Below are 24,188 nucleotides of genomic sequence, written 5' to 3' on the forward strand. Positions count from 1 at the left end.
GGAGGAGGAGGAGGAGGAGGAGGAAGAGGAGACTGGATTTATACCCCGACCTTCACTACCAAAGGAGTCTCAGAGCAGCTTACAAACTCCTTTCCCTTCCCCTCCCCACAACAGACACTCTGTGAGGTAGGTGGGGCTGAGAGAGCTCTGACAGAAACGGCTGTTTTTCAAGGACAACTGTGCCAGAACTATGGCTTGCCCAAGGTCATCCAGCCAGGTGCCGGTGGAGGAGTAGGGAATCAAACCTGGTTCTTCCAGATTAGAGTCCGCACACTTAACCACTACACCAAAATGGCTCTGAGCCACAGCCCAGCTTACAGGCTAGCATCAATAATGTGTGGCCATGACCTCACACTACTAAGTTAGCAGCATGCATCATCAATCATAGTCAGCCCCACCCACCACCCTGTACCTTTTATTTTTGCTGAGTAGGAGGCACAGAGGGATGGATTTCCCCAATCCAACCAGAAACCAAGGGCGGGTATTACTCTAGACTTCTTATCTCTGTGTTCATTCCTACATCTTGTGTCCAAACCCTTCCCCAAACATCGAACACATCCTTCACTGGCAAGAGAGAAACCAATGGCACCTCCTCCTAAGGAACCACAGGTCCTTATGAGTTTTTGTTTGTTTCTGATTCACATTGTGGCAAAAGGGTTTCCAAAAGGGTCTGAGAGCCAGTTTGGTGTAGTGGTGAAGTGTGCGGACTCTAATCTGGGAGAACCGGGTTTGGTTCCCCACGCCTCCATTCGCAGCTGCTGGATGACCTTGGGCGAGCCAGAGTTCTGTCAGAGCTGTTCTCTCAAGGACAGTTCTGGAAAGAGCTCTCTCAGTCCCACCTACCTCACAGGGTGTCTGTTGTGGGGAGGGGAAGGGAGAGGATTTTGTAAGCCGCTCTGAGATTCCAAGTGAAGGGTGGGGTATAAATCCAATATCTTCTTCTCTTTTCTTCTCTTCTCTTCTCTTCCTCTCTATCACTAGCTTAAGCAGCTGTCCTACTACTATGGCCAGGCTAAGGTCAACTCCAAACCCAGTTTTGTTGATCCTCAGCAAGTTCTCATCCAGATCTTGATCAAATCCGTTCCTGCATCACTGTGGCGGTGCTACCAGACCAGGCGGTCCCATGCCATCCTCCAGGGCAAAAAAGTCAGTGACAAGAATCTAACCGGATCTGCATCAGTACCCGTTGATCCTTGCCGGTATAAAAGGCACGAGCCGATTCACGGTTGAGCCGCACGTTCTCTCCTGACCCTCCACTGTCTTATTTTTGACTGCCCCCCCCCCCCCCGTGGCCTTTCACAGCTTTCCCGACATACGGCACCTGATCTCAGACTTCCAATGTAGCTGCAGGGCCAGTCGCAGCTGGCCGCTTCACTTTGCGCCGCCGAGAATTATAATGCAGCACAATAAAAGTGGATGCCTTCCAGTAGCGTTGCCTTTGTACGTCAGTTGCAATAGGCACCACCAGACCAGGGGCAGCCTCGAACTGAAGTTACCTGGCCCTGATAAATCACTCTTCCTATTTTCTCCTAGTTTTGCAGGGAGGGGGAAGACATTGATAAATCATTGTCGGCTGGAGTTGCTAGCATTGTCACCCTTGGTTCCTGCCCTTCCCCCGAGTCTCTAGCCATTAAATATCCGAGTCAGTGGTAGGGTTGCAAAATCCGGGTTGGGAATAGGGTTGCCAGCTCCAGGTTGGGAAAGACCTGGAGATTCTGGGGGTGGAGCCTGAGGAGGGCGGGGTTTGGAGAGGGGAGGTATTTCAGTAGGGTATCAGTTAATGATTTCCCTATGGCAGAAGAAGAAGAAGAAGAAGAAGAAGAAGAAGAAGAAGAAGAAGAAGAAGAAGAAGAAGAAGAAGAAGAAGAGGAGATTGGATTTATACCCCGCCCAAAGGAGTCTCAGAGCGGCTTACAAACTCCTTTCCCTTCCCCTCCCTGCAACAGACACCCTGTGAGGTAGGCGGGGCTGAGAGAGCTCTTGACAGAAACTGCTCTTTTTCGAGAACAGCTCTTATCAGAACTATGGCTTGCTCAAGGCCATCCAGCCAGGTGTTAGTGGAGGAGTGGGGAATCAAACCCGGTTCTCCCAGATTAGAGTCCGCGTACTTAACCATTACACCAAACTGGCTCTGCACCGTTTGTAGTATAGCCAGGAGATCTTAATATTGTCTGGCAGCCAAAAGATCTAGCTTTTTAAGGGTTATGCACCACTAGGTGGCGAGCTAGACTTGTTTTTTTAGACAAGAGGCATTTCAGAGGTGGTTTGCCAGTGCCTGCCTCTGCCTCCAAATACTAGCCGAGGCTGACCCTGCTCAGCTTCCAAGATCTGACGAGATCGGGCTAGCCTGGGTTATGCAGGTCAGGGCTCAGTAGGGTATAATGTCATAGAACCCACCTTCCAAAGCAGCCATTTTCTTCAGGTGAACTGATCTCCTTTGCCAGGAGATAAGTTGTAATAGCAGGAGAGCTCCAGCTACCACCTGGAGGTTGGCATCCCTAGGTGGGAACTTGCTGGTGATTTGGGATTGGAGCTTCATTCTGTTCAGGAAGCTCTGCTCAGTGGGGAGGGGGGAATTAGAGGGAACGATGGCTCTTCAAAGACATTGCTTTAAATATGCACGTGAGCTGAATGGTTCCATTTCTTTCCTTTTCCTCTCCCCCCCCACCATGTGAGATTAAGGAAATAGGGTGGGGGCAGGTTTTCCCCACACCAGAGTTCCTGTCAGGGGTCGTTTCGTAGAAAAAGAGCTAGGGGAACTCATTAGCATAACTCATTAGCATATGCCACACCCCCTGACATCACCGGAAGTGTGTCATAAGGCCACACCCCCTGACATCACTGGAAATGTGTCATAAGGCCACACACCCTGCCCCCAATGGTCCCGGCCACCGCCGCCGGCCTTGCAGCTCCACTGCCGAGCCCCATGAGGGGCCCGGCGGTGGACCTGCAAGGCCGGTGGGAGTGCAAGGAAGCCCCGCGAAGGCCCTCCCTGGCCCCAGGCAGGCAGGGGTGGGGAGAGGCAGGGAGGAAGCAACTTACCCTCCCTCTTCTCCTGCCTCCTCCTGGCTGAATGAGGGCCGGAAGCGGGGCGGACGGAAGCAGGGGGCGGGGCTTCGCCATGCGCCCCGCCCCCCGTCCCTCACCCGAGGGAACTGCGATCCCCCGCGATCCCCCCCCCCGAAATGACCTCTGGTTCCTGTGCAAGAGGAATTCAAGAGCTGAATATTTTTACTGCCATTACCAATGCTCCCTCTAAGCTGTGGAGTCTTGTGAGCAAAAATCCTACTTTGTGAGCGACTGGCATTAAAGTGGTGAGCGAGCGATATTGGCTGCTGCATCAATTGGTTTGCTCTGGAGCCCTCCTTCCTGAGCAAAGACAAAAATGTGTGAGCCAGAGGCTATAAAACTGTGAGCTAGCTCAGACTAACTCATCTTAGAGAGAGCAGTGATTAGGTTCTTTCTTTTTAAAAAGTAAAACATGCACATTTGGAAAGTGCTGCTCTAGTTCAATTCCCATCCACCATGAGGCTTTTAAAGACTGGGGAGCCCCATTAGAATACAAGAAGCTGCCTTATACTGAATCAGACCCGTGATCCATCCAGGGCAGCCTTGCCTCCTCAGGGTCACAGAGAGAGGTCTTTCACATCACCTCCTGCTTGTTCCTTTTAAATGGAGATGCCAGGGATTGAACCTGGCCTCTTCTGCAAACAGCAGTCTTTTCAAAATCTGTAACATAGTCCTTCCCTCATGTTTAGGATGTACTTCTTCTTTTTAAAAAAGTCATGTTCAAATGTGCAGCTCCTTCGATTATTTTTAAAGGCAAAGTTTCTCCCCCACTCCCCATCTAACTCTGCAAGGATCATGAATAGCTTTGGACCTGTTTAGGGACCATGAATAACTATGCTTTGGTCAGTTCAGACTCACTTTCTGTTCCAGTTAGTGTGCTCAAGGGAGGGAGAAAAGAAAGGCAGTTGGAAATTGCCAAAAAATTACAGGAGTTTTGGGGGAAATTGCCAACATATGGAAGACTCCCTAGACTTCCCAGAGTGTACTTGGTTTGTGTGTGTGAGTGTTCCCCCTAAGCTGAGTTAGTGTGAGCTAACTCACAGTTTTTTAGCCTCCAGCTCACAGTTTTATCTTAGCTCAGGAAGGATGTGGCTCCAGAGCAAACTAATTTATGCAGTAGCCCAATTGCTTGCTCACAACTTTAATGCCAGTAGCTTACAAAGTAGAATTTTTGCTCACGGGACTCCACAGCTTAGAGAGAGCATTGCCCCCAAGGAATATCAGGGTCTCCATGCAGAGACAGGCCCTTTTGCCTTGAAAACCTACAGGGTCACCATATATCAGCTGTGTCTTGATGGCACTTTACACACACAAAGCAGGTAGTGGTGCTCAACCCCCAGCCTCACAATTTCAACAATATCACACTGCCAAAATCTGACATCAAATTTTGAACTATGATGAAATTCATCTAAGAGACGTCCATCAACAACATCACCTCCCGCCTGGTCCTCTTATAACTGGAGATGCCGGGGATCGAACCTGGGACCTTCTGCATGTCAAGCAGATATTCTACCACGAAGCCATAGACCATCCTCAATTTCAATTTCATGGACATGTGTTCAGGGAATCTTTCCCATCAGCTGGTGGGAGTCCCCAAAGGGTGCAAAGTTTAAAAAAACAGAGTCCTAAGATGATTTGATTGAAACTCAAAAGATACATTTACACGATGCTCAGTACTATCAGGGCTATTTTTGGGCAGGAACGCACAGGAACGGAGTTCCGGCTGGCTCCCGAGTTGGCCACGCCCAGCAGGAACTCATTAGCATAATAGGCCACACCCAACAGCAGAAACTCATTAGGATTGGCTACATTAGGGGTGTGTGGCCTAACATGCAAATAAGTTCCTGCTACAAAAAAAGCCCTGTGTTTTGACAACAAGCAAGGTAAACAGAATAAGAAGCAAAAGATTGGTGTGGCTGGATGACCACACTTTTGGTAATATGGGGGTGTGGCCCCATATGCTAATGAGTTTCTGCTATTGGGTGTGGCCTATTATGCTAATGAGTTCCTGCTGGGCTTTTTCTACAAAAAAGCCCTGAGTACTATTGTACGTACTGCCAATATTGGCACTTTTTTGGGGGGAAGGGCATTTAAGGTCAGCCCCGCTTGCTATGGTTTTAAAATGTTACATGGGGGACATGAGACCTCCAAGCAGAGGTTAGACAGTTATCTACTGGGGATGCTCTGGATTCGGATTACCTTCGTTTTATCAGATATCTGGCCTCGAAACCCCCTTCCAACTCTATGACTTGGCCACGATTCATTCAGGACCTGTCGAGCTTGCCTCTACAATTGGACGGGCTACATACCATGAAATGTCAACCCATTCGCCTACAGTTTTGTTTTGTTTCGCTGTCAAGTTGCAGCCGACTTAATGACAACCCTAAAGGGTTCTCAAGGCAAGAGACAAAGGAGGTTCGCCATCACCTGCCTCTGCGTAGCAGCCCCGGACTTCCTTGTCGGTCTCCCATCCGAGTACCAACCAGGGTTGACTCTGCTTAGCTTCCAAAATCTGATCAGGCTAGCCTGGGCTATCCAGGTCAGCTTTTAGCTGACCACAAAAGTCACTGGAATCTTTTTGCCAAAGGGGAAATAACCAAGAATGTATCATACAGGGGTTGTTTCGTAGAAAAAGAGCTAGGGTAACTCATTAGCATAACTCATTAGCATATGCCACACCCCCTGACATCACCGGAAGTGTTTCATAAGGCCACACACCCCGCCCCCAACAGTCCTGGCCGCCGCCGCCGGCCTTGCAGCTCCACTGCCGAGCCCCATGAGGGCCCCGGCAGTGGACCTGCAAGGCCGGCGGGAGTGCAAGGAAGCCCCGCGAAGGCCCTCCCTGGCCCCAGGCAGGCAGGGGTGGGGAGAGGCAGGGAGGAAGCAACTTACCCTCCCTCTTCTCCTGCCTCCTCCTGGCTGAATGAGGGCCGGAAGCGGGGCGGCTGGAAGCGGGGGGCGGGGCTTCGTCATGTGCCCCGCCCCCGTACCTCACCCGGGGGAACTGTGTTCCCCCGCGATTCCCCCCGAAATGACCTCTGGTATCATACCAGCTGTGCAAATACACTGCAGAAAAACACCATAGAGCAGTGATGGCGAACCTTTGAGAGACCGAGTGCCCAAACTGCGACCCAAACCCCACTTATTTATCGCAAAGTGCCAACACAGCCATTTAACCTGAATACTGAGGTTTTACTTTAGAAAAAATAACTCACACTTTCACTTAAGATGATCCAAACAAAGTGAGGAAAGCAATCCCAAATGCTTTCATTTACTTAAAATTATTTGGCAGAGAATTCGACACTTTCATGATGGTCTGGGCCTGGCTGGGGCGATGGCACACGTGCCCACAGAGAGGGTTCTGAGTGCCACCTCTGGCACCCGTGCCATAGGTTCGCCACCACTGCCATAGAGATTCTTCAGAGAGAATGACCAGAATTCAGACACCATGGTTAACTCTGTTCAGAGAGGAGGAGGAGAAGAAGAAGAAGGAGAAGAGGAGGAGGAGGAGAAGGAGAAGCAGAGTTGGTTTTATACTCCACCTTCACTAGCCAATGGAGTCTCAGAGCAGCTTACAATCTCCTTCCCTCCCCCCCCCCCCCAACAGATACCCTATGAGGTAGGTGGGGCTGAGAGAGCTCTGAGAGAACTGCTCAAGATAATTGTGACCGACCCAAGGTCACCCAGTTGGCTTCATGTAGAAGAATGGGGAATCAAACTCGGTTCTCCAGATTAGGGTCCTGCCGCTCTTAACCACTACACCAAACTTGCTCTCAATAAGTTGAATGGGGTGTGCCAAAAACCCTTGGGCACACCAGAAGAAGCTCTTTGGATCCTGGTCCACATTAGCAAGTTCAAACCAATGTATGAAAGACCAAAATAAAGACCCCGGTCACACGGGCTGGATATCGCGGGGGGAAGGCATGGCTAATTGCCCTAGAGGAAACTAACGCGTGGTTGCCCGAGCACACGTCCCGGTCGAGGTCCTGTGGTTAGGGGGGAGATGCCGACCAGACGGGTATCCTGCAGCGTGGCACAGAAGCCGCTCCGCACGATCGCACTAGCAATCGCTCTTTGTGCGCATGCGCTGTTGGGCGCTGTTGCGCAACCTGCGGAGACGGGCGCCGGATGCCATGTAAGTCCACTGGAAATGCGATCAGACTCCCGCCCTTGGCCCGCAGTTTCTGGAAACTAGTACCTCGTAAGTACTAGTTTTTTAATCCACACCTTCGGCGGGGAGCCATGGGTTCGCCACGGGAGCACTGCGCTTCCCAGATGTTGGGGTGTGATCGCGCCCGGAAAATCCACGGAACTCCCATGTCTCTCCTGCGGCAACTTTGCCGTGTGACCAGGGCCAAAGTTCCTCTTAGCATCATTTGGGAATGCAGCCCCTGTCCGTCTATCTTAATACATCAACCAGTTTCTTAAAAGGACAACAGCCAACTAATGGCCAAGTGAAAAACAACAATGGAGCAAGTTCTTGGCCACTGCATCTACAGCAGCAATACAACCAATCCATGCAAATCTTCAGGATCAAACTGTAATTTTTTTAAAATAAAAAAATCAGCTGGTGGTAATTACGGAAACGACAATTCAGACTCCCTGGCACAGATGGGGGAAAAAATTTTCGTAGCCTTTTCCCTCAGCATTTAGTAATTGTTTCCATACCAAGGGCTTTCAAAACTAAACATGCACACACACACCGGAGCACTGAAGACAATCCCTGACGCTTGCATCGGTGCCAAGCCTTGACACAAAGCTGGAGGTTTACCACAACGTTTCATCACATCTGCGACAAGTGTTGCTCTGACTTGGCTCATCTGAATTCCTTCGACAGCCAGTTCTGCAGGGAGGCAGCCAAAACCTCTTTAGTACCGTTAACACAAGGACAGAGGGAGTCCCAATGCCTGACCTATGTAAATGCAAAACCTTTAACCTCTATCGATACGTGCATCTTATTCCCTTTTCAAATAAACACTCCAGGTTTTTTAAAAACAAAACACACAGAGAGAGAAAACCATGAGTAATATCATAGAATCATAGAATGTTAGAGTTGGAAGGGACCTTGCAGGTCATCTAGTCCAACCCTCTGCAGTCTGCAGGAGCATAGCCAAAAGATAGCCCAACAACATACCCAAAAGATGGCCGTCCAGCCTCCCCTTGAAAACGTCCAGCGAAGGAGCATCCACCACCTCCCGAAGCAGACTGCTCCACTGGTCAACCACTCTTATAGTTAGGAAGTTTGTCCTGATATTTAGCCAGTAGCGACTCCCTTGTAATTTCCACCCATTAGATCTAGTCTTGCAATCTGGAGCAAGAGAGAATAGATCTGCTCCATCTTCTACATGATAGCCCTTTAAATACTTGAAGACTGCAATCATGTCCCCTCTAAGCCTTCTCTTTCCCAGGCTAAACATACCCTATCTAATATCTAATTTCTTTCTTTTCATCTAGGGTGTAATGATGCATTGCAGCAAATAGCTCATAAAAATGCCCAGGTTTGTGTTTTTCCTCTCTGCAAAGCATCATAATTCCTGTCCAGGAATTAAAATCACAGGGAGAGGGCCTTTTTCGTGGCAGCCCCTTGATTATGAAACAACTTTCCCAGGAGCTGTGCCTGACCCCCTCACTCTCGATCTTGGGGAGGCAGCTGAAGACAGTTTTATTGAAAACTGTGTATGACTAAAAGCAGTCCTAAATAAATTGGTCTTCAGCTGCCTTGTTTAAATTTTGGTTTTATGGATTTTCATCCATAAGATGGCCATCCAGCATCCGCTTGAAAACATCCAGCGAAGGAGCATTCACCGCCTCCCGAAGCAGACGCTATTCGTTTAGCTTATACTGCAAGCTGCCTTGAGCTCCGTAAGGAAGGAAAGAGGCTAATAAATGTTTTAAATAAAGAATTATAAATATAGCGTACCCCAGACCTCAGCAGAAGAAGGAACTATGCCTTAGTGGAAAAGCACTTGCTCTGAGCTCAGAAAGTCTCAGGTTCGTTCCCTGGCATCTTCAATAAGAGGATCTCAGTTAATAAACATTTAGGAAAGACCTTTCTCTGTATGACACCCCTTCCTCTGCTCTTCACGCAGGTCCAATCCTTGGCATTTCCAGTTTAAGAAATCACCATGGCTAATAGCAGTAAGACCAGGCCTGGCCGACCCAGGCTAGCCCAATGTCACTAGATCTTGGAAGCTTAAGCAGGTAGGGTTGCCAGACCCCGGCCAGGGTGGGGGAACCCCAGCTTTTGGGGGGTACTTCCCTGCTGATGACCAGCTGGCCAGCGGGGGGGAATCCCAGCCCCAACTGGCCCAAAAGGCAACATGATGATGTCCCCTGGAAGTGATGTCATCACGTGATCAACATCACGCAGCAACACGCTAGTTTTGGGGCAAACTCTATGGTAACATTGCTGACAAACCATAGAATTCTGCCCCAGAAACTAGAGTGTCACCCCCCCGACATTGAAGAAAGAGAAGAGATTGGATATATACCCCGCCCTTCACAACCCAAAGGTGTCTCAGAGCGGCTTACAGACTCCTTTCCCTTCCCCTCCCCACCACAGATGCCCCGTGAGGTAAAAAAAGAAGAAGAGATTGGATTTATACCCCGCCGTTCACTACCCAAAGGAGTCTCAGAGCAGCTCACAATCTCCTTTCCCTTCCCCTCCCCACAACAGATACCCCGTGAGGTAAAAGAAGAAGAGATTGGATTTATACCCCGCCCTTCACTACCCAAAGGTGTCTCAGACCAGCTGACAAACTCCTTTCCCTCCCCCTCCCCACAACAGACACCCTGTGAGGTAAAAGAAGAAGAAGAGATTGGATTTATACCCCACCCTTCACTACCCAAAGGTGTCTCAGAGCGGCTTACAGACTCCTTTCCCTTCCCCTCCCCACAACATACGCCCTGTGAGGTAAAAAAAGAAGAGATTGGATTTATACCCCGCCCTTCACTACCCAAAGGAGTCTCAGAGCGGCTCACAATCTCCTTTCCCTTCCCCTCCCCACAACAGACACCCCGTGAGGTAAAAGAAGAAGAGAGTGGATTTATACCCCGCCCTTCACTACCCAAAGGTGTCTCAGATTATCGAGTTGTTGGTCATATATGTATGGGCTGTGTTTGACTTTGCAGATCCCAAGTTGTGATAACTTCCCAGTTTCACCTGTGCGGTTAAGTTATCAAACTGTTAGGAAGAAGAAGAAGAAGAAGAGGAAGAGGAGGAGGTGGAGGAGGAGGAGGAGGAGGAGGAGGAGGAGGAGGAGACTGGATTTATACCCCGCCCTTCACTACCCAAAGGTGTCTCAGAGCAGCTTACAAACTCCTTTCCCTTCCCCTCCCCACAACAGACACCCTGGGAGGTAGGTGGGGCTGAGAGAGCTCTTGACAGAAACTGCTCTTTCTCAAAAACAGGTCTTATCAGAACTACGGCTTGCCCAAGGTCATGCAGCAGGTGCAAGTGGAGGAGTGGGGAATCAAACCCGGTTCTCCCAGATTAGAGTCCACGCACTTAACCACTACACCAAACTGGCTCTCTACACCAAACTGGCACACCCCACATGTACAAGATCTCGGGAAGGAGCCTGGATCCCCCACCCACCAGCTGCCAAGTAGGACCTGGCGACCCTATATGCAGGGTTGCTCTGCAGAGGAAAGCAACAGCAAACCACCTCTGTTAGTCTCTCTCCTTGGAAATTCTACCACATTGCCATAAATCAGCTGTGAATTGCGGGCACTTTACACACAAAACAGCAGTGCCTGATCATTTCGACAGCAACTACCAGCAGCTACCGTTAAGAGTAGACAGCTAAGCTACATTGACCAGGTCGTAACTTCAGAGCCTGGCAGGTTTACTTGCCACTTCTATATCCTTTTAATTTTTGCAACAGGCAGCCTAACGGGTTCTAGTGAAGCTGGAAACTTGCGCAACACATTGGGTCAATGTTGAGCTCCCGTCCCTGGCCCCAGCTCCTGCCAACCGAGCAGTTCGAAAGCAAGAAATTGCAAGTAGATAAATAGGTACCACTTCGGTGGAAAGGTAACAGCGTTCCGTGAGCCTCAGCATCTAGTCATGCCAGCCACATGACCACGAAAACGTCTTTGGGCAGTGCTGGCTCTTCGGCTTGGAAACGGAGATGAGCACCGCATCCCGAGTCGGATTCGACTGGCTTTCAAGCAAGGGAAACCTTTACTTAAGAAAAGGTATTCCATGGCTTTTGCTCTTGTTTGGGGGTTTTGCACGGACCAGTCTGGCTGTTCACAGCCTTCTTCCACAATGACTAGATGTCCAGCTTCATATGTTCCAATATTGAGTTTGAGAACACAGAACTCTGGGACAGAAGTCTTTGGCTCAACTTTACTTTGCTGGAAGAGGTGATCGTTTGTGAAAGCATCAAAATACCGGGCAGAACCTGCAGTGCCCAAGAGATCTTTTTGCTTACCACATTCAACCTAACTAGCTTGCCATACAGTTCTGACGCGTTCTAAGATCTCCTTTGTACATGGGTATCTCATTCATTTCAGTGGAGAGCACAGATGGACCAGATCTCCCATTGAAATCGATGGGAAAGCCTTTCAGTCAGATCAGTTCCATGAGCAATTCCATGAATGCCTAGGAAACAATCCCTGGATCAGGACGTTCATCTGTTGGAATACTTTGAGTCAGGGGTCATTTCCTGCAGGAGCGCACAGGAGCGGAGCTCCGGCAGTAAAGAGCTGAGGGGGCGGGCACATGCAACAAGCCCCACCCCCTGCTCCCAGCAGCCCTCAGTCAGAGCAAGAAGCAGCCAGGTAAGCTGCAGAGCCCCCCCATCCAAAACAGTCCAGTGGCACCTTTAAGACCAAGTTTTATTCAGGTACAAGCTCTCCCTCCTCTGCGAGGACAGATCTGCATGTCCCCCCCCCAACAGCTAGCAATCCAAAACAGTCCAGTAGAGCCTGAGCGGTAGGTGTTGCCTTCTGACACACTTCCGGTGATGTCAGGGGGTGTGGCATATGCAAATAAGTTATGCTAATGGGTTATGCTAATGAGCTCCTGCACCTCTTTTTCTACGAAATGACCCCTGCTTTGAGTGCACATATAAACACAGTAGAACCAGACAGACAACACAAAAATATCCCCATCAGTACAAATTGTAAAAGAGAGTCATTTCATGCATACACAATGAACACTTGATGACTGCGACATCAAGTGACAATTGGTATGTGTGAAAGGACCATCATAGACTTGCCAAGCCGCTTCTCAATGGTGTCAATGCACACATTTAGCCACTGTTGATCAAGGGTCACTTTGAACACACATGTCTGAACTGGCTCACAGCCCAAGTAAAACCAAGCTTCCGTTCAAAAATTCCACTGAAGGGAAGCCCAAAACAAGGACGCCACGAAGGGAAGCCCAAAACAAGGACGCCACGAGTCAAGACCATTTGACCACGAAGCATCCCAGACAAGAATCTCGAAGTAAACTGAAACACAAGCCATACTAACCACTTCAGTGCCATAAAACATACCTACGACAATTGAACTTCTTTGCCTAAATGCCCCATACTATTGATATTCACATGGACCAAACTCTTACACCTCTCTTGTTTGTTTGTTTTTTAAAAAAAGCCCACAGAATGATTCTACCACCACCATATGAGCACATGAAGATGTCTTCTACAAGCCAAAGTTAGCCTACCAAGGGCCCCGGTCACACGAAAGGTTTTGGGCCGGGAGAGGGATGGATCGGGAGTGCAGCAAACGGGCGCGATCCCACCGCAACATCTGGGAAGCGTTGCGCACCCGTCCCCGATCCGGCCCTTCCGCCCGAAAAGCCGCAGCAAAAATACACCACCTACCGAGGTGGACCTTCCAGCATGGCCGCATTAAGCCCGGCCGTGGGATCACCGGCGCGTCCTTCTGCTGGCGCATCCCAGGGTCCTGGCTGAACTGCACATGCTCACACATGCGCAGTTTGGCAGCCTCCCTTTCCCCACCGTGGCTTCCCCCAGCATCTGATCGTGCTGGGGAGGGAATGTGCCGCGGCTCAGGGGATCAGTGTGATCCCGCCGCCACGTGTTTCTTTTGGTGCGGCTTTAAAAAGCCGCACTTTGCCCCCCCCCCCCCCCGTGTGGCAGGGACCAAGGTCAGTCTGGCCTCTTATTATCTACTCAGCTGGCCAGCAGCTCTCTGAAGATGGCCTGTAGCCGGGATTTTTTTTAGTTAAGGGGCATTTACATTTCTTAGGGGCCACTGGCTAATCAAATTAAACAAATACTGGCTCCTTCCCTGCATCCACCACTGCTCGGGGGCCCTGGGCTGGATGGGAAGTCATGGGGCTTTGCCAGTAAGTTGGGGGGGGCTAGCCCCAAGGTGCACCACTGTAGCTATGGGCCTGCTCTGAAGTCTCAAGCTGAACTTTTCTACAAAGCCAACTACCCGCTCATTGATTTGAAGATGCTGGGATCGAACCTGTGCCCTTCTGCATGCCAAGTACATGCTCCACTGTTTATCCACAGCACCCTCTCTCAGAAGCTCCAACATAACTAAAACTAGGTATATATAGACAGGGCTATTTTTGGACAGGAACACACAGGAACGGAGTTCCGGCTGGCTCCCGAGTTGGCCACGCCCAGCAGGAACTCATTAGCATAATAGGCCACACCCAACAGCAGAAACTCATTAGGATTGGCTACATTAGGGGTGTGTGGCCTAACATGCAAAGGAGTTCCTGCTACAAAAAAAGGCCCTGGGTTTGGACCACAAACAAGGTCAACAGAATAAGAAGCAAAAGGTGGGTGTGGCTGGATGACTACACTTCTGGTAACATGGGGGTGCGGCCTAATGTGCTAATGAGCTGTGCTGTCAGGGGTGTGGCCCAATATGCTAATGAGTTCCTGCTGGGCTTTTTCTACAAAAAGAGCCCTGTAAGATCTGGTGACTAATCTTAACTGCTGGGACGGCCATGGAAAAGCAGGGTAGAAAACAGATTTTTTAAATAAAAGTATGAAACAGACAGCAGGAGGGGAGTCCCCCCCCCCAAATAGCAAAACAGCAGATCCGATGAGAAAATGCCTCATTACCAAAATATCAAGGCAATAATTGCTTTAAAAATATTGAAAGAACAGCACGAATAGCAAGTGCACTTTAAAAGGCTTATAATATTGTGGCACACGTTATGGATAATCCCCCTGTTTGCTCAACAGGGGCCTCAGAAATAAATTACCCAACACAACTTAAAAAAAAACCAACCCCAGCCTCCTTGCTTACAGATGCCTATGTTAGCGTCATGTGTTGACAACCTAGAAAAGGTTTTTAAAAAGCTTTTCTGCATCCAAGGCAAGCCTTACTACCATAACTAGAACTGGACGAGTAACTGTGTTCAAGCTTGCTCTATGTGTCCATCTTTGCAGCATGCTTCCAATGAAGCAACAAACGGTGCTTTCTTAACACAGGTCCCATTCACATGGAGCATTTGTTATGCTAAAGATACAGATCATAGGTGGATTTTCTGGGTGCGATTACATGCAACATCTGGGAAGCCTAGTGCACCCGTGGCTAACCCGTGGCTTCTTGCCAAATATACGAAGTAAAAAACTAGTACATACGATGTGCTAGTTTCTGGAAAATGCGGGGCAAGGGCGGGTGTCTGATCACATTTCCACTGGAATCCCATGGCATCCGGTGCCCACCCATGTCCCGTTGCAAACCAGATTTTTTTTTTTAAATCTCCACAGGATGTGCACAAACGCCCACCAGCACATGCGCACACTGTGGGGAGGGGAAAAAAATCCCGTTTGCCACAGAAGTGGCGCCTAGCGATTGCCAGTGTGATCACGCTCCGCCACTTCTTTGCCGCGCTGCAGGATAGCCGTGTGATTGGCACCTAATGGCATACCCACAGGACCTCCATGGGACATGTGATTGGGCTACCGTGCGTTAGTTTGCTCCAGGACAAACAGCCACGCTTCCCCTCGCATTTTCTGGCCCGTGTGACTGGGACTAGTTACCCAAGGGGGGGGTTACGATTTTCAGATACACACACTCCCCCCACCTCTCTTCTCACATTCACCTTGTTAATTGAAAGACTTATTGCAAAAGTGGAGACTATATTTTGATGTGATATCTGACCCACAAAGGATGATTGGGCCCTCTTCCTCACAAAGCAGAATTCCAAACTTTGGTTTAATATTGACTTGAAATCCTTTGTGGGGGGAAATGCCAACCAGAGTTTGTGGTGTGGACATATCAACAAACTTCATGACCTCTCCCTGGACACAAGGATAGGCAGGAATGGTAAATCCAAGAATCCCCCTAGACTCATCTCTGAAATGACGAACTCCAGTCTATTGCCATGTGCAAACGGTGCCTTTATGTCCTCATATAACACATTCCCATCTTCTTAACCAAATGGGCACGGAAAGAGCACAAAGGCATTCTAAAATAACTCCACTTAAAACACACACAAATCCAATAACTCCACTTAAAACACACACAAATCCAGCTTTATCTGTTGGAAAAAATGTATTTGATTACTCGCGTAAAATTACAGTATCTCTGCTGTTAGTAAGTATTAAATGTTAAAAGAAACTGGACTTATTTTCCTTTCAACTTTCCAAGAAAGTGCATATAACAGTCCAAAGGATTCTTTTCCCATACCTAATACAAAATAAACAAACACTATACTTGTTCTCTTGGGCAAGAACTAGGGTTTGAGCTCATGGTTGGGGAGGGGGGACATATGTACATTTCAACGAACTCAGGATATGTACAAGAGCATCTAAATATGTCCATGGAAGGTTGTTCAAGATGTGTTTCATAGCAGCATTTTCAAAGTCCAGCACTTTTCTATAGTGAATATACCTACAAGGCAAAAGGTTTCAACTACCAAAAACAACACTTTTCGGATCTCCTCTAGTCATCCGCGTGCTTATTTACTGTACAGAAACTTATCAACATCTAAGACAACTCCAGTAAAAAGCACAATACAAAGAACAATTCAAAAAGAAAAAAAGGAAACCCAGAAAAAGTTAAATCTACAAAAAAAAATTAAAGCCGTTTTAATTTTAGAATTAAAAAAACAAAAACCGAGCCTGTTTGTGAAGTATGCACACAGTTCAATTTTATAATGGTCCATTTTGAGTCCTCTGTCAATCTGTTTGGAGAATTAAGTACTTGTTCATAAAAATTTCCAGTGGGATCTAAGTATACACATATACAGACTTTCATTATGCAAGGGGAGGAGAAATGTATCACAGAGGCATCTCGCCACCCCGAAGTTCATGTTAAATGGGATATAGAAAATAAGTTAAGTTAAATGCCAGAATGAGACCACCTAGCCGTACAGACTTGTGTTGCCATAAAATGTTACAGCAAGTTTACAGGACTCTAGTCAATTAGCATTTAGTTCAAAATACAGAAGACCAAAGTTAATGCTTGCAGGTGTTTGCAAAGCAAAAAGGGTTATATCACTAATAAATAAGCTTGTTTTAGAACTCTAGAAGTCGAACAGGTACAAAAGGACGTCCATTTTACCATTGTTGTTTTGTTGATTTGCCAAAATAAAAAAGAGAGAGAGAGAGAGAGGAAAAAAAAACCACAACCTCAGGTTGCAATATCTGCAGGATCGTTCATTAACACGTGTCCCTAATTCGTTACAATCTCTTTGCCGTCTTCCACAAAACGTATGAAACGGAAGTTCGTCCCATTCTCGCTGTTTGCCATTTTCTCCAGACCAGCTAGAGGTGCATTAGGTTCGGAATTCTGGAGCTTCTCCAAACTTCCTGTCAAGCCGCTAATAGGCGAACTGCTGCCATTTCCCATGCTTCCAGGGATTGGAGGAATGCCACCATTTTGAATGACCGAAATCTCATTTGTCTTCATTGCCAAACCGTTGGAGAGAGCGGCCGCGTACTGATTCCAGAAGCTGGAAGGGTCTCCGTTTCCTGACCTTACGGCCAAATCTTTTGGGAACATGTCTGGAAATTTTACAGGATTGCTGCCGAGAAAAGTCATGGGACCGTCCACAGAAAGCCGTCGCCCTCGCCTGGCGGGTGTGCTGTTCCACATGTGGGTGCCCATGTGAACCTGCAAGAGACACTGGTTAGCAGCGGCAGTCGTGAGTTTATGCCGGTCAAGAGAGCGGCCAAGAAAAACAGCAGTCCTGCTGGTTTGGCTTCCATTCTCTGGAAGAGGAACGGCCTAGAGCCTCCCTTTCCCAACCCAGCGTCATCCTGGCTGGCCCCCGGGAGGTCTACAAAATGTAAGTTGACATAGATTGAAAATGGTATGGTGCAAATCATAATGTTTTCAGACTGGAAGAAGGAGCACTGTTATGTCCCTGTGTGGGATATTGCATGCAGCAAACATGTGGGGTGTGTTAATGTAATGTCTGCATATGCAAGGCACATACTGTGTTACTGGGCCTAGGTTGAACCTACTTTGTTACATAGCACACCCATATGGGTGCTGATTGATTTAATATACTCCCAGCTTTGAATTTCTCTCTGGAGGTTACAGCACTTCACCAGCCCCCCCCCCAAAAAAACCTGAAGCTGCCTGTCCCTCTTCTAGAGGACTGTGCTATAAAAGGATCAGACCACTTCAAATCCATAGTGAGAATCAATCACCCTGTTCAACCAGTCCACAGAAATGGTCGACTTTTCCCGCAATCAAGAATGCATTATGCATTACCCCCTGTTTTTTTATATATATTCAGTTGCTTGCCGTACATTATTTTACGATCAATGGCAAAGAGCTCTTTTAGGAGCTACACATTTCCATGGCAAGGCCAAAACTGGTATTTCAGATCCAAATAAAGGAGCTGGCACAGAGGGTGGTTGAGAGAATGAGCACTATCCAGGGAAGCCCCCATGTTCAAGATTTCACCTCCAAGCTCACGATGTGGCTGTCGGCAAGACCACACTCTCCCTGCTACAGGATGGGATTAAAACTGGCTGACCATACAAAACCATTGTAAGGAGCACAATGAGATACTATTCACTGAACACCAAAACGACTGCCTAAGCAGTGTTAACTGTTTCTCGGAGGGTTTCATTCATGCAGGGAGAAGTCTTGAAAATAGTTGATTTTCAGCTTCCACCGCATTCGCGTACACCCTCAGCTCACAGGAAACGGCACACAAGGAAAGTATCCTACCCAAAGAAAGGCCATTTCCTTGCTCGACACCCACCAATCAGAAACGCTCGCTACACAAGCCATTAAAGCAATGAGCATCAGCTCAAGGAACCCACTAACAGCTAAGCTTTACTGGGCTGTGGATGTGAACAGTCGCTAATAAAAGGAGGAGGATTCCTTATTAAGCAGCCAGCCTCCGACACTTCGCGAGTGCCTTTAGATCTGTGAAGTTCCAGATTCACGTAAAAGCCAAAGGGGGAAAACTCGCTCGCACGAGTGAGATGCCTGCTGGATTTTCCCCCGCGGGATTTGCAAAAAGATGCTGGCAAGTACAGAAGAAGGCAAGCAGGAGGCGAGTTGCATAAAACATCAGTACGCAGGTAAAGAGGCTACCAAGAGAAGGCCGGGGGAAGTGTGTCAGCCAAACGGAGAAACTAATTTCTTCTAGCTGGCTGAGATAATGGCCAAATCATCATTGAACGTTGGGACGCGCATACCAAAACGCATTGTGAAACATTCCCCTACATAACCTTCAGTGCCATGGGAAACAAAGATTCCCCCAGACCTTCTTTTAAAAGAGGAAAATGGAAGGTCTCTGCAAGAGGAACACAGTCCAGCATGGGACAATCGCATGGCAGGATCACAAACCCACATAGGACTGATTCCTTGCTTTCGAATGGTCACTCCAAAAACATACACAGAAGTCGTTGCTACTTTACTTGGAAGGACTTATCCATGTAATCATGCATCAGTAGTGCTAGGATAGGGACACCATTTATGCAGTGCCCACAAGTGCTTGGTGCATGTTAGCGCTCTCAAGCGACTGCATCACAAAAGGGCAGAAAATGTACACCCGCTTATAAAGTCTTGGCACGCCGATTGGGAACACAGGTAGGGAAACCAGCCTCCTGGCCCTGCTCCCTTGGCACCCACTGCTCCCCAGTGCAGCAGCAAAAATGGGAGGGAGTGCCATCATATGGCATAACCAGAAGTGATGTCATGTGTTGGCATGACACCCTAGCAATACCCCAAATCTCTATGGTAAAACCATAGAGATCCAGGAGACTGCTAGAGTATCATGGCAACACTGCAAGGCCACTTCCAGTTACGCAACTGGCAGTGACAGCACAGTGTTGCATGATAGTTAGCCCCACCCCCAAACCCTTCTGAGCAACCTTAACCCCGAGCCCAATCAGGTTGAAAGATGGGAGCGTGCCATCCACACCGTATACACTATCTGTGGTGCCCATGCAGCAACTGGCTATGTAAAATAGGGGACTGCCTTGATTCTGCAGCAAATGCAGATGTAGGATTGGATCCAGCTAGCTTTTTCTTCATGCGAGAAAGCAAATAAGATTCCCCTTCAGCTACCAAAAGCATCTATGATTACGAGAGATCACGGGACCTGCACTCACAAAAGCCGCATGGAATAGATGCTGTAATATGGTGGGATATTAGGCAAGATCGATCAGAAAAACTAGCTGGATCCAACCCATGATGCTAGAAACAGCAGGAAAGGCCAAGTCAGATATTTTTGCTTATTAGGACACAGCATGAAATACAAACAGAGCATGTGAGCCATAAAAACAGAGATCAGAAAAAGTACCTTCAAGTTGCCTTTTGTTGTGAAAGCTCTTCCACATATAGTGCAGGCAAAAGGCTTTTCTCCTGTGTGGGTCCTTTCATGAATCTGCAACGCACTAGAGGATGAAAAAGTCTTCCCACAGGTGTGGCAATAGTGCTGCTTCGGCGTTCTTCTGGGCAGTGTGGGAAGCAAAACAGGAGATGTTGCTGAAGGTGGCAAAGGTCCCGGAGCAATGAGGCTGGGCGGAGTCTCTTTGCTGTCCTGAGGAGAGCCGTGTCCAAAACCATTGACTTCCGTCTTGATAAGTGACGCGAGCGAGTTAGTCGGGATCGTCGATGAGTTCTGATTCGGGCCAAGATTTGAGTTGGGTTCAAAGAGCTGTGATGGTAGATCTCGCATTTGATGTGTCAACATATGCTGCTTCAAATTACCCTTTGTGGAAAAGCCACGATTGCAAACTGTGCAAATAAATGGTCTCTCTTTGGTATGACTTCTGTAATGAATGTCCAAGGCACTCTGACAAGCAAACGTTTTGCCACAAATGTCGCACGCCGTGTTTTTAAGTTTGCCTCTGTCTCGGAAAGGGAACAGCATACTCAACGATTCTTCCTTAATCATCACTTTCTCTGGGTTGCCCGACGTCAAGTCCAAAGCGCCACCATTTGCAAGGGCCGGGGGCCAACCATTGGCAAAGTCATTGGATAATGTTCTCGGTGGTTTCTCTTCAACGCTTGGCGACTTGTGGTAATCAGTTGTGCTGTTAAATGGGGACAAGGCCTGCATGGAAGAGGTAGACTCTGAGATAGCAGGACTTCCAGCGCTTTGGCTTTCCACATCGCCACCGACAGATGACGAATCGTTTGTCATGATATCCCCTTCCACCGAACCATTCTCCACAGACTTCAAGCTGGCTTGGAGCTGTTCAGCAAGTCCTGCATTGATCATCTTCATCTGATTCTCTAAAGCAGCAATACTTGACATTTCCGGTGGCAACGGAGAAGAAGATAAACTATCTTGAGATGCGTCAGCTGATTTAGGTGTATCTGGCACACTACTGTCAGGACAGTCTTCCATGTTCTCGTCGGAGAAGTTGTCCAGGTCGTCAAAGTTCTTCTCATCAAAAGACCCCGTGTCTGATTCCATCGACTCGGGATAGTGCTCTGTCACGGGCGTGTTGGGTATCTGGCCACCCATATGCATTCTGATGTGCTGCTGTAGCACAACAGCGTTGGTGAACTTCTTCTGGCAGATGGGGCAGGAATGTTGCACTCTCAGCGGGGGCATGGCACGGTGAACACTATAGTGGGTCTTTAAATTGCCTTTTGTTGTGAAGGCACGGCCACAGATTTTGCACTTGAAGGGCCTTTCGCCCGTATGTGTGCGGTAGTGCATCTTTAATGCACTCTGGCAACTGAGAACTCTGTGGCAAATGATACACTCGTTGGGATCAGTTGCCTTTTTGTCAATGTTTTCCACCAGCTGCTGCAACTTGGAAGTCTCAGAGGCCGGCATTGCATCCAACAGCCCTCCAAATGGAAACTTGGCCTTAAACTGTTCAGACATGAGAGGCATGAGAGGGTTAGTAAAAGCAACCACACTGTTGGAACCCGAATCTGTGGCCAGTGAGGTTACAGAATGGTTAAGACTTGTGGCGGTGCTGGATGTCTGAGTGTTCTCTTCCAGTTTGCCATTGGAGGATAGAAAAGCACCTACTTCCCCTTCAGTGAGATGCCCATTTGAGTTTTTCCCAGCAGGATCAACTGAGCCAGAGTCACTTTTGATGGAACATGGGGGACTGGAAGAAGGATGAGTGATAGGAATAGGCTGAGGCTCCTCTGTTTTGATGAAGGGGGTCAAGCTTGGAATTGTGGGTGGAAGTGGTAAGCCAACAGATGTGGTCAGTGTTGACAAGACTGGCTTGCTGTCCAGCCAGCTGGTTACGGGCTTTTCTGGTGGTATTGACATCCCATATGGAATTCCCGTACTGGTGGGAATGTTGTCCAAATGCTCGGGCACAGGGTAGGGGTTCATTTGAATGTGAGGGTATTTTTCTTTGTGACGCTGAAAATGGACTTTCAAGTTCCCCTTGGTGGAAAACCGGTTTCCACAGATGTTGCATTTGAACGGCCTCTCCCCAGTGTGAGAACGCAAATGGATCTGCAAGGCACTGTCGCTCCCAAACACTTTAGCACAGAACCTGCATTTATGCTTAAAGAATGCTTCGTCAGAAGTACTTTTTGCTTCAAAGGCTGTGACGTTGGGTGGCTTGCTTTTCCTCTGCTGGGCCAGAGCAGCCAAGGAGTTCAAGTCCTCTGCAGGCGTCCCAAGATTCGACAAAGGATTGGGGAACACAGAATTGCTAGGGGTGGGCTGAGGTAGAAGAGGGTTTGAAACAGGGCTTAACAAGCTGCTTATTGCAAAAGCCGGTGAAGAGGACACGGGCGCTGGTGGATTGCCAAGCTGTGGGCCGCCAGCGTTTGTAGCCACTTTTTCGGAGGACGATGTCGTCATGGCTGCTGCCGAGAGGGTGATATTTGGAGATGAGCCGCTACTGGATGGAATCATAGCGTTGCCAGGGTTGTTCTGAGGTAGCTGTAGAGGGGGCAATTGCTTCACACCACTGATGCTGGCGGACTGGCTCGCCAGGCTTTGCGCCAATCCGGCCGCTGCAGCCAGCTGCTGTGATAAGTGGGAACTTAACGTGGACAAGGGGTTGGCGGACGTTCGTAACGTGCTTGGAGACGGGTTCGAAGACACCGGCAGGTCTGTGTTCTGGGAAGCCAGCAATAATATTTGGTGACGGATCTGTTCAATCAGTTGCAGCTGGTGAATCTGCTGCTGCTGCAGTGCCAAAAGCTGCTCCATAAGGGCGGGGATGGCCAGCTTGCCGCTCGAGGCGCCGTTGCACCGGGCCCCCTGTGAGAACTGTGCAACCGCCACTTTCGTGCTCTGAAGGTTCTCGATGATGACGTTGCTGTTGATCACCGAGAAGTTTCCCAGCGTTGCCAGGTCCCCCGTTTGAGGTAGAGAGGTTGTTGTAGCTGAGGTACCCATTGTGGAGCCATTACTGCTTGCAATGCTATCGCTGACATTCTGAGAACTACCGCCGGTGCTCTTACTCACGCAGGACACTTCGGCGTCCATGGATTCTTCCTTGTCAAGTTTGTGATGCTCGGGAAGGTCTACTTGGTCCGTGTTCTTAGCTGTGTCATTCCTCTGTTCGTCTGGATTCTCAGGAGGGATGCTGGGAGGGAAGGCTTCGGGAGGAGAGACGGGGGTTTCGCTCACTATTAAAACCAACTGTTTTTTAGTGCAGTTCTTCTTGTGTTGCAGGAGATCTGACAGTTCAAAAAACTCTGCACAGCATCTGCCACAGACGTGGGCATCCTTTGTCTTGGTGGTGCGTTTTGCCGGACACTTGTGTGTGTCTCCTAAGGCATCAATGCAAAAGGGGGGGGGAGAGAGAGAGAACTATTAGAAACTGAAAAGATTTAGAGTATATTTTTTGTGTGTCAATAAACACCAGCTAGTTGAACTTACATTCTTTAATTTATATGAGATAGTTGCTGATTCAACTGCATTATCAGAAAACCTGTTAAGAGTTTTAAATAAAGTTTTAGGCAGATATGCTAAATAGAATATCAAGAATATTATGAATGTTACCAAGTTTGTATTGTTTGGGATTCTCTGTTGATATTTATTTTTTTCTATATTATACACTGAACATAGAGCAAACTTAGGCTACCACAAACTTACTAAGCGTCCTCATTCGGAAAAGCTCCCCATCTCCCAAACTTGCTACCACCACGGACATCCGTATTAGTTATTTTTTTAAAATTATCTATTGACAAAATATATATCCTGCCTTTCTGCCCTTACAAGGGCCATCAAGGTGGTTAACAATTTAAAACATGCGTGATAAAACGACAGTGTGAAACTATTGAAATCAACCCCCCCCCCCCAACACAGACATCATTAAACCAAATTGAAAACAGTTAAAATATCTACAAGACATATAAACAGCAGTCAAAACATTGGTTAGGAAGAAGGGATCGCGGTGGGAATGCCGGGCCTCGACCCGGTGGAACTCTTTGCCAAATGACACCGGGGCCCTGTGGGATCTTATGCACTTCCGCAGGCCCTGTAAGGCAGAGATCTTCCGCCAGGCTTTTGGTTGCAGGCAACAACAGTTTTCTTGGGCTGGCATCCTTCCTTCCTCCCCCCCCCCACATTTTGTTTTGTTTTGTGTTCCCTCTCCCCCACCCCTCCCCATATGCGGTGGCACAGGCAGTTAAACGCCTGCCCAGTAACATCCTCCGAGCAGCCACTATGGCTGTTCGAGTACCACCGCGGTCGAGGTGAGCTCTCGACCTTCGTCCCAGCTCCCGCCTACCCAGTGGTTTCGAAAGCAACCTAATTG

The 24,188-nt window shown here is 48.4% G+C and overlaps 1 protein-coding gene across 1 annotated transcript; it reads right to left on the reverse strand.

Moving 5' to 3' along the window:
* Positions 1 to 16,692: 16,692 nt before the first annotated feature.
* On the reverse strand, positions 16,693 to 23,582 carry SALL1 (spalt-like transcription factor 1). The gene is made up of 3 exons (XM_015421993.1): positions 23,525 to 23,582; positions 19,790 to 23,199; positions 16,693 to 17,133 (listed from the first exon to the last, which is right to left on the reverse strand). The coding sequence occupies exons 1-3, from the start codon at positions 23,580 to 23,582 to the stop codon at positions 16,693 to 16,695; spliced, it is 3,909 nt and encodes a 1,302-aa protein (XP_015277479.1).
* Positions 23,583 to 24,188: the final 606 nt, after the last annotated feature.

The sequence above is a fragment of the Gekko japonicus genome, unplaced genomic scaffold, assembly GCF_001447785.1.
Source record: "Gekko japonicus isolate JY-2015 unplaced genomic scaffold, Gekko_japonicus_V1.1 scaffold937, whole genome shotgun sequence".
Taxonomy (NCBI): Eukaryota; Metazoa; Chordata; class Lepidosauria; order Squamata; family Gekkonidae; genus Gekko; species Gekko japonicus.

Coding starts and splice junctions, on each gene's coding strand:
- SALL1 (XM_015421993.1), bottom strand. CDS start 23,582: ATGTCCGTGGTGGTAGCAAGTTTGGGAGATGGGGAGCTTTTCCGAATG. Junction 23,200..23,524: donor TTTCCGAATGAGGACGCTTA/GTAAGTTTGTGG, acceptor TTGATGCCTTAG/GAGACACACACAAGTGTCCG. Junction 17,134..19,789: donor CAACAAAAGGCAACTTGAAG/GTACTTTTTCTG, acceptor TGTCTCTTGCAG/GTTCACATGGGCACCCACAT.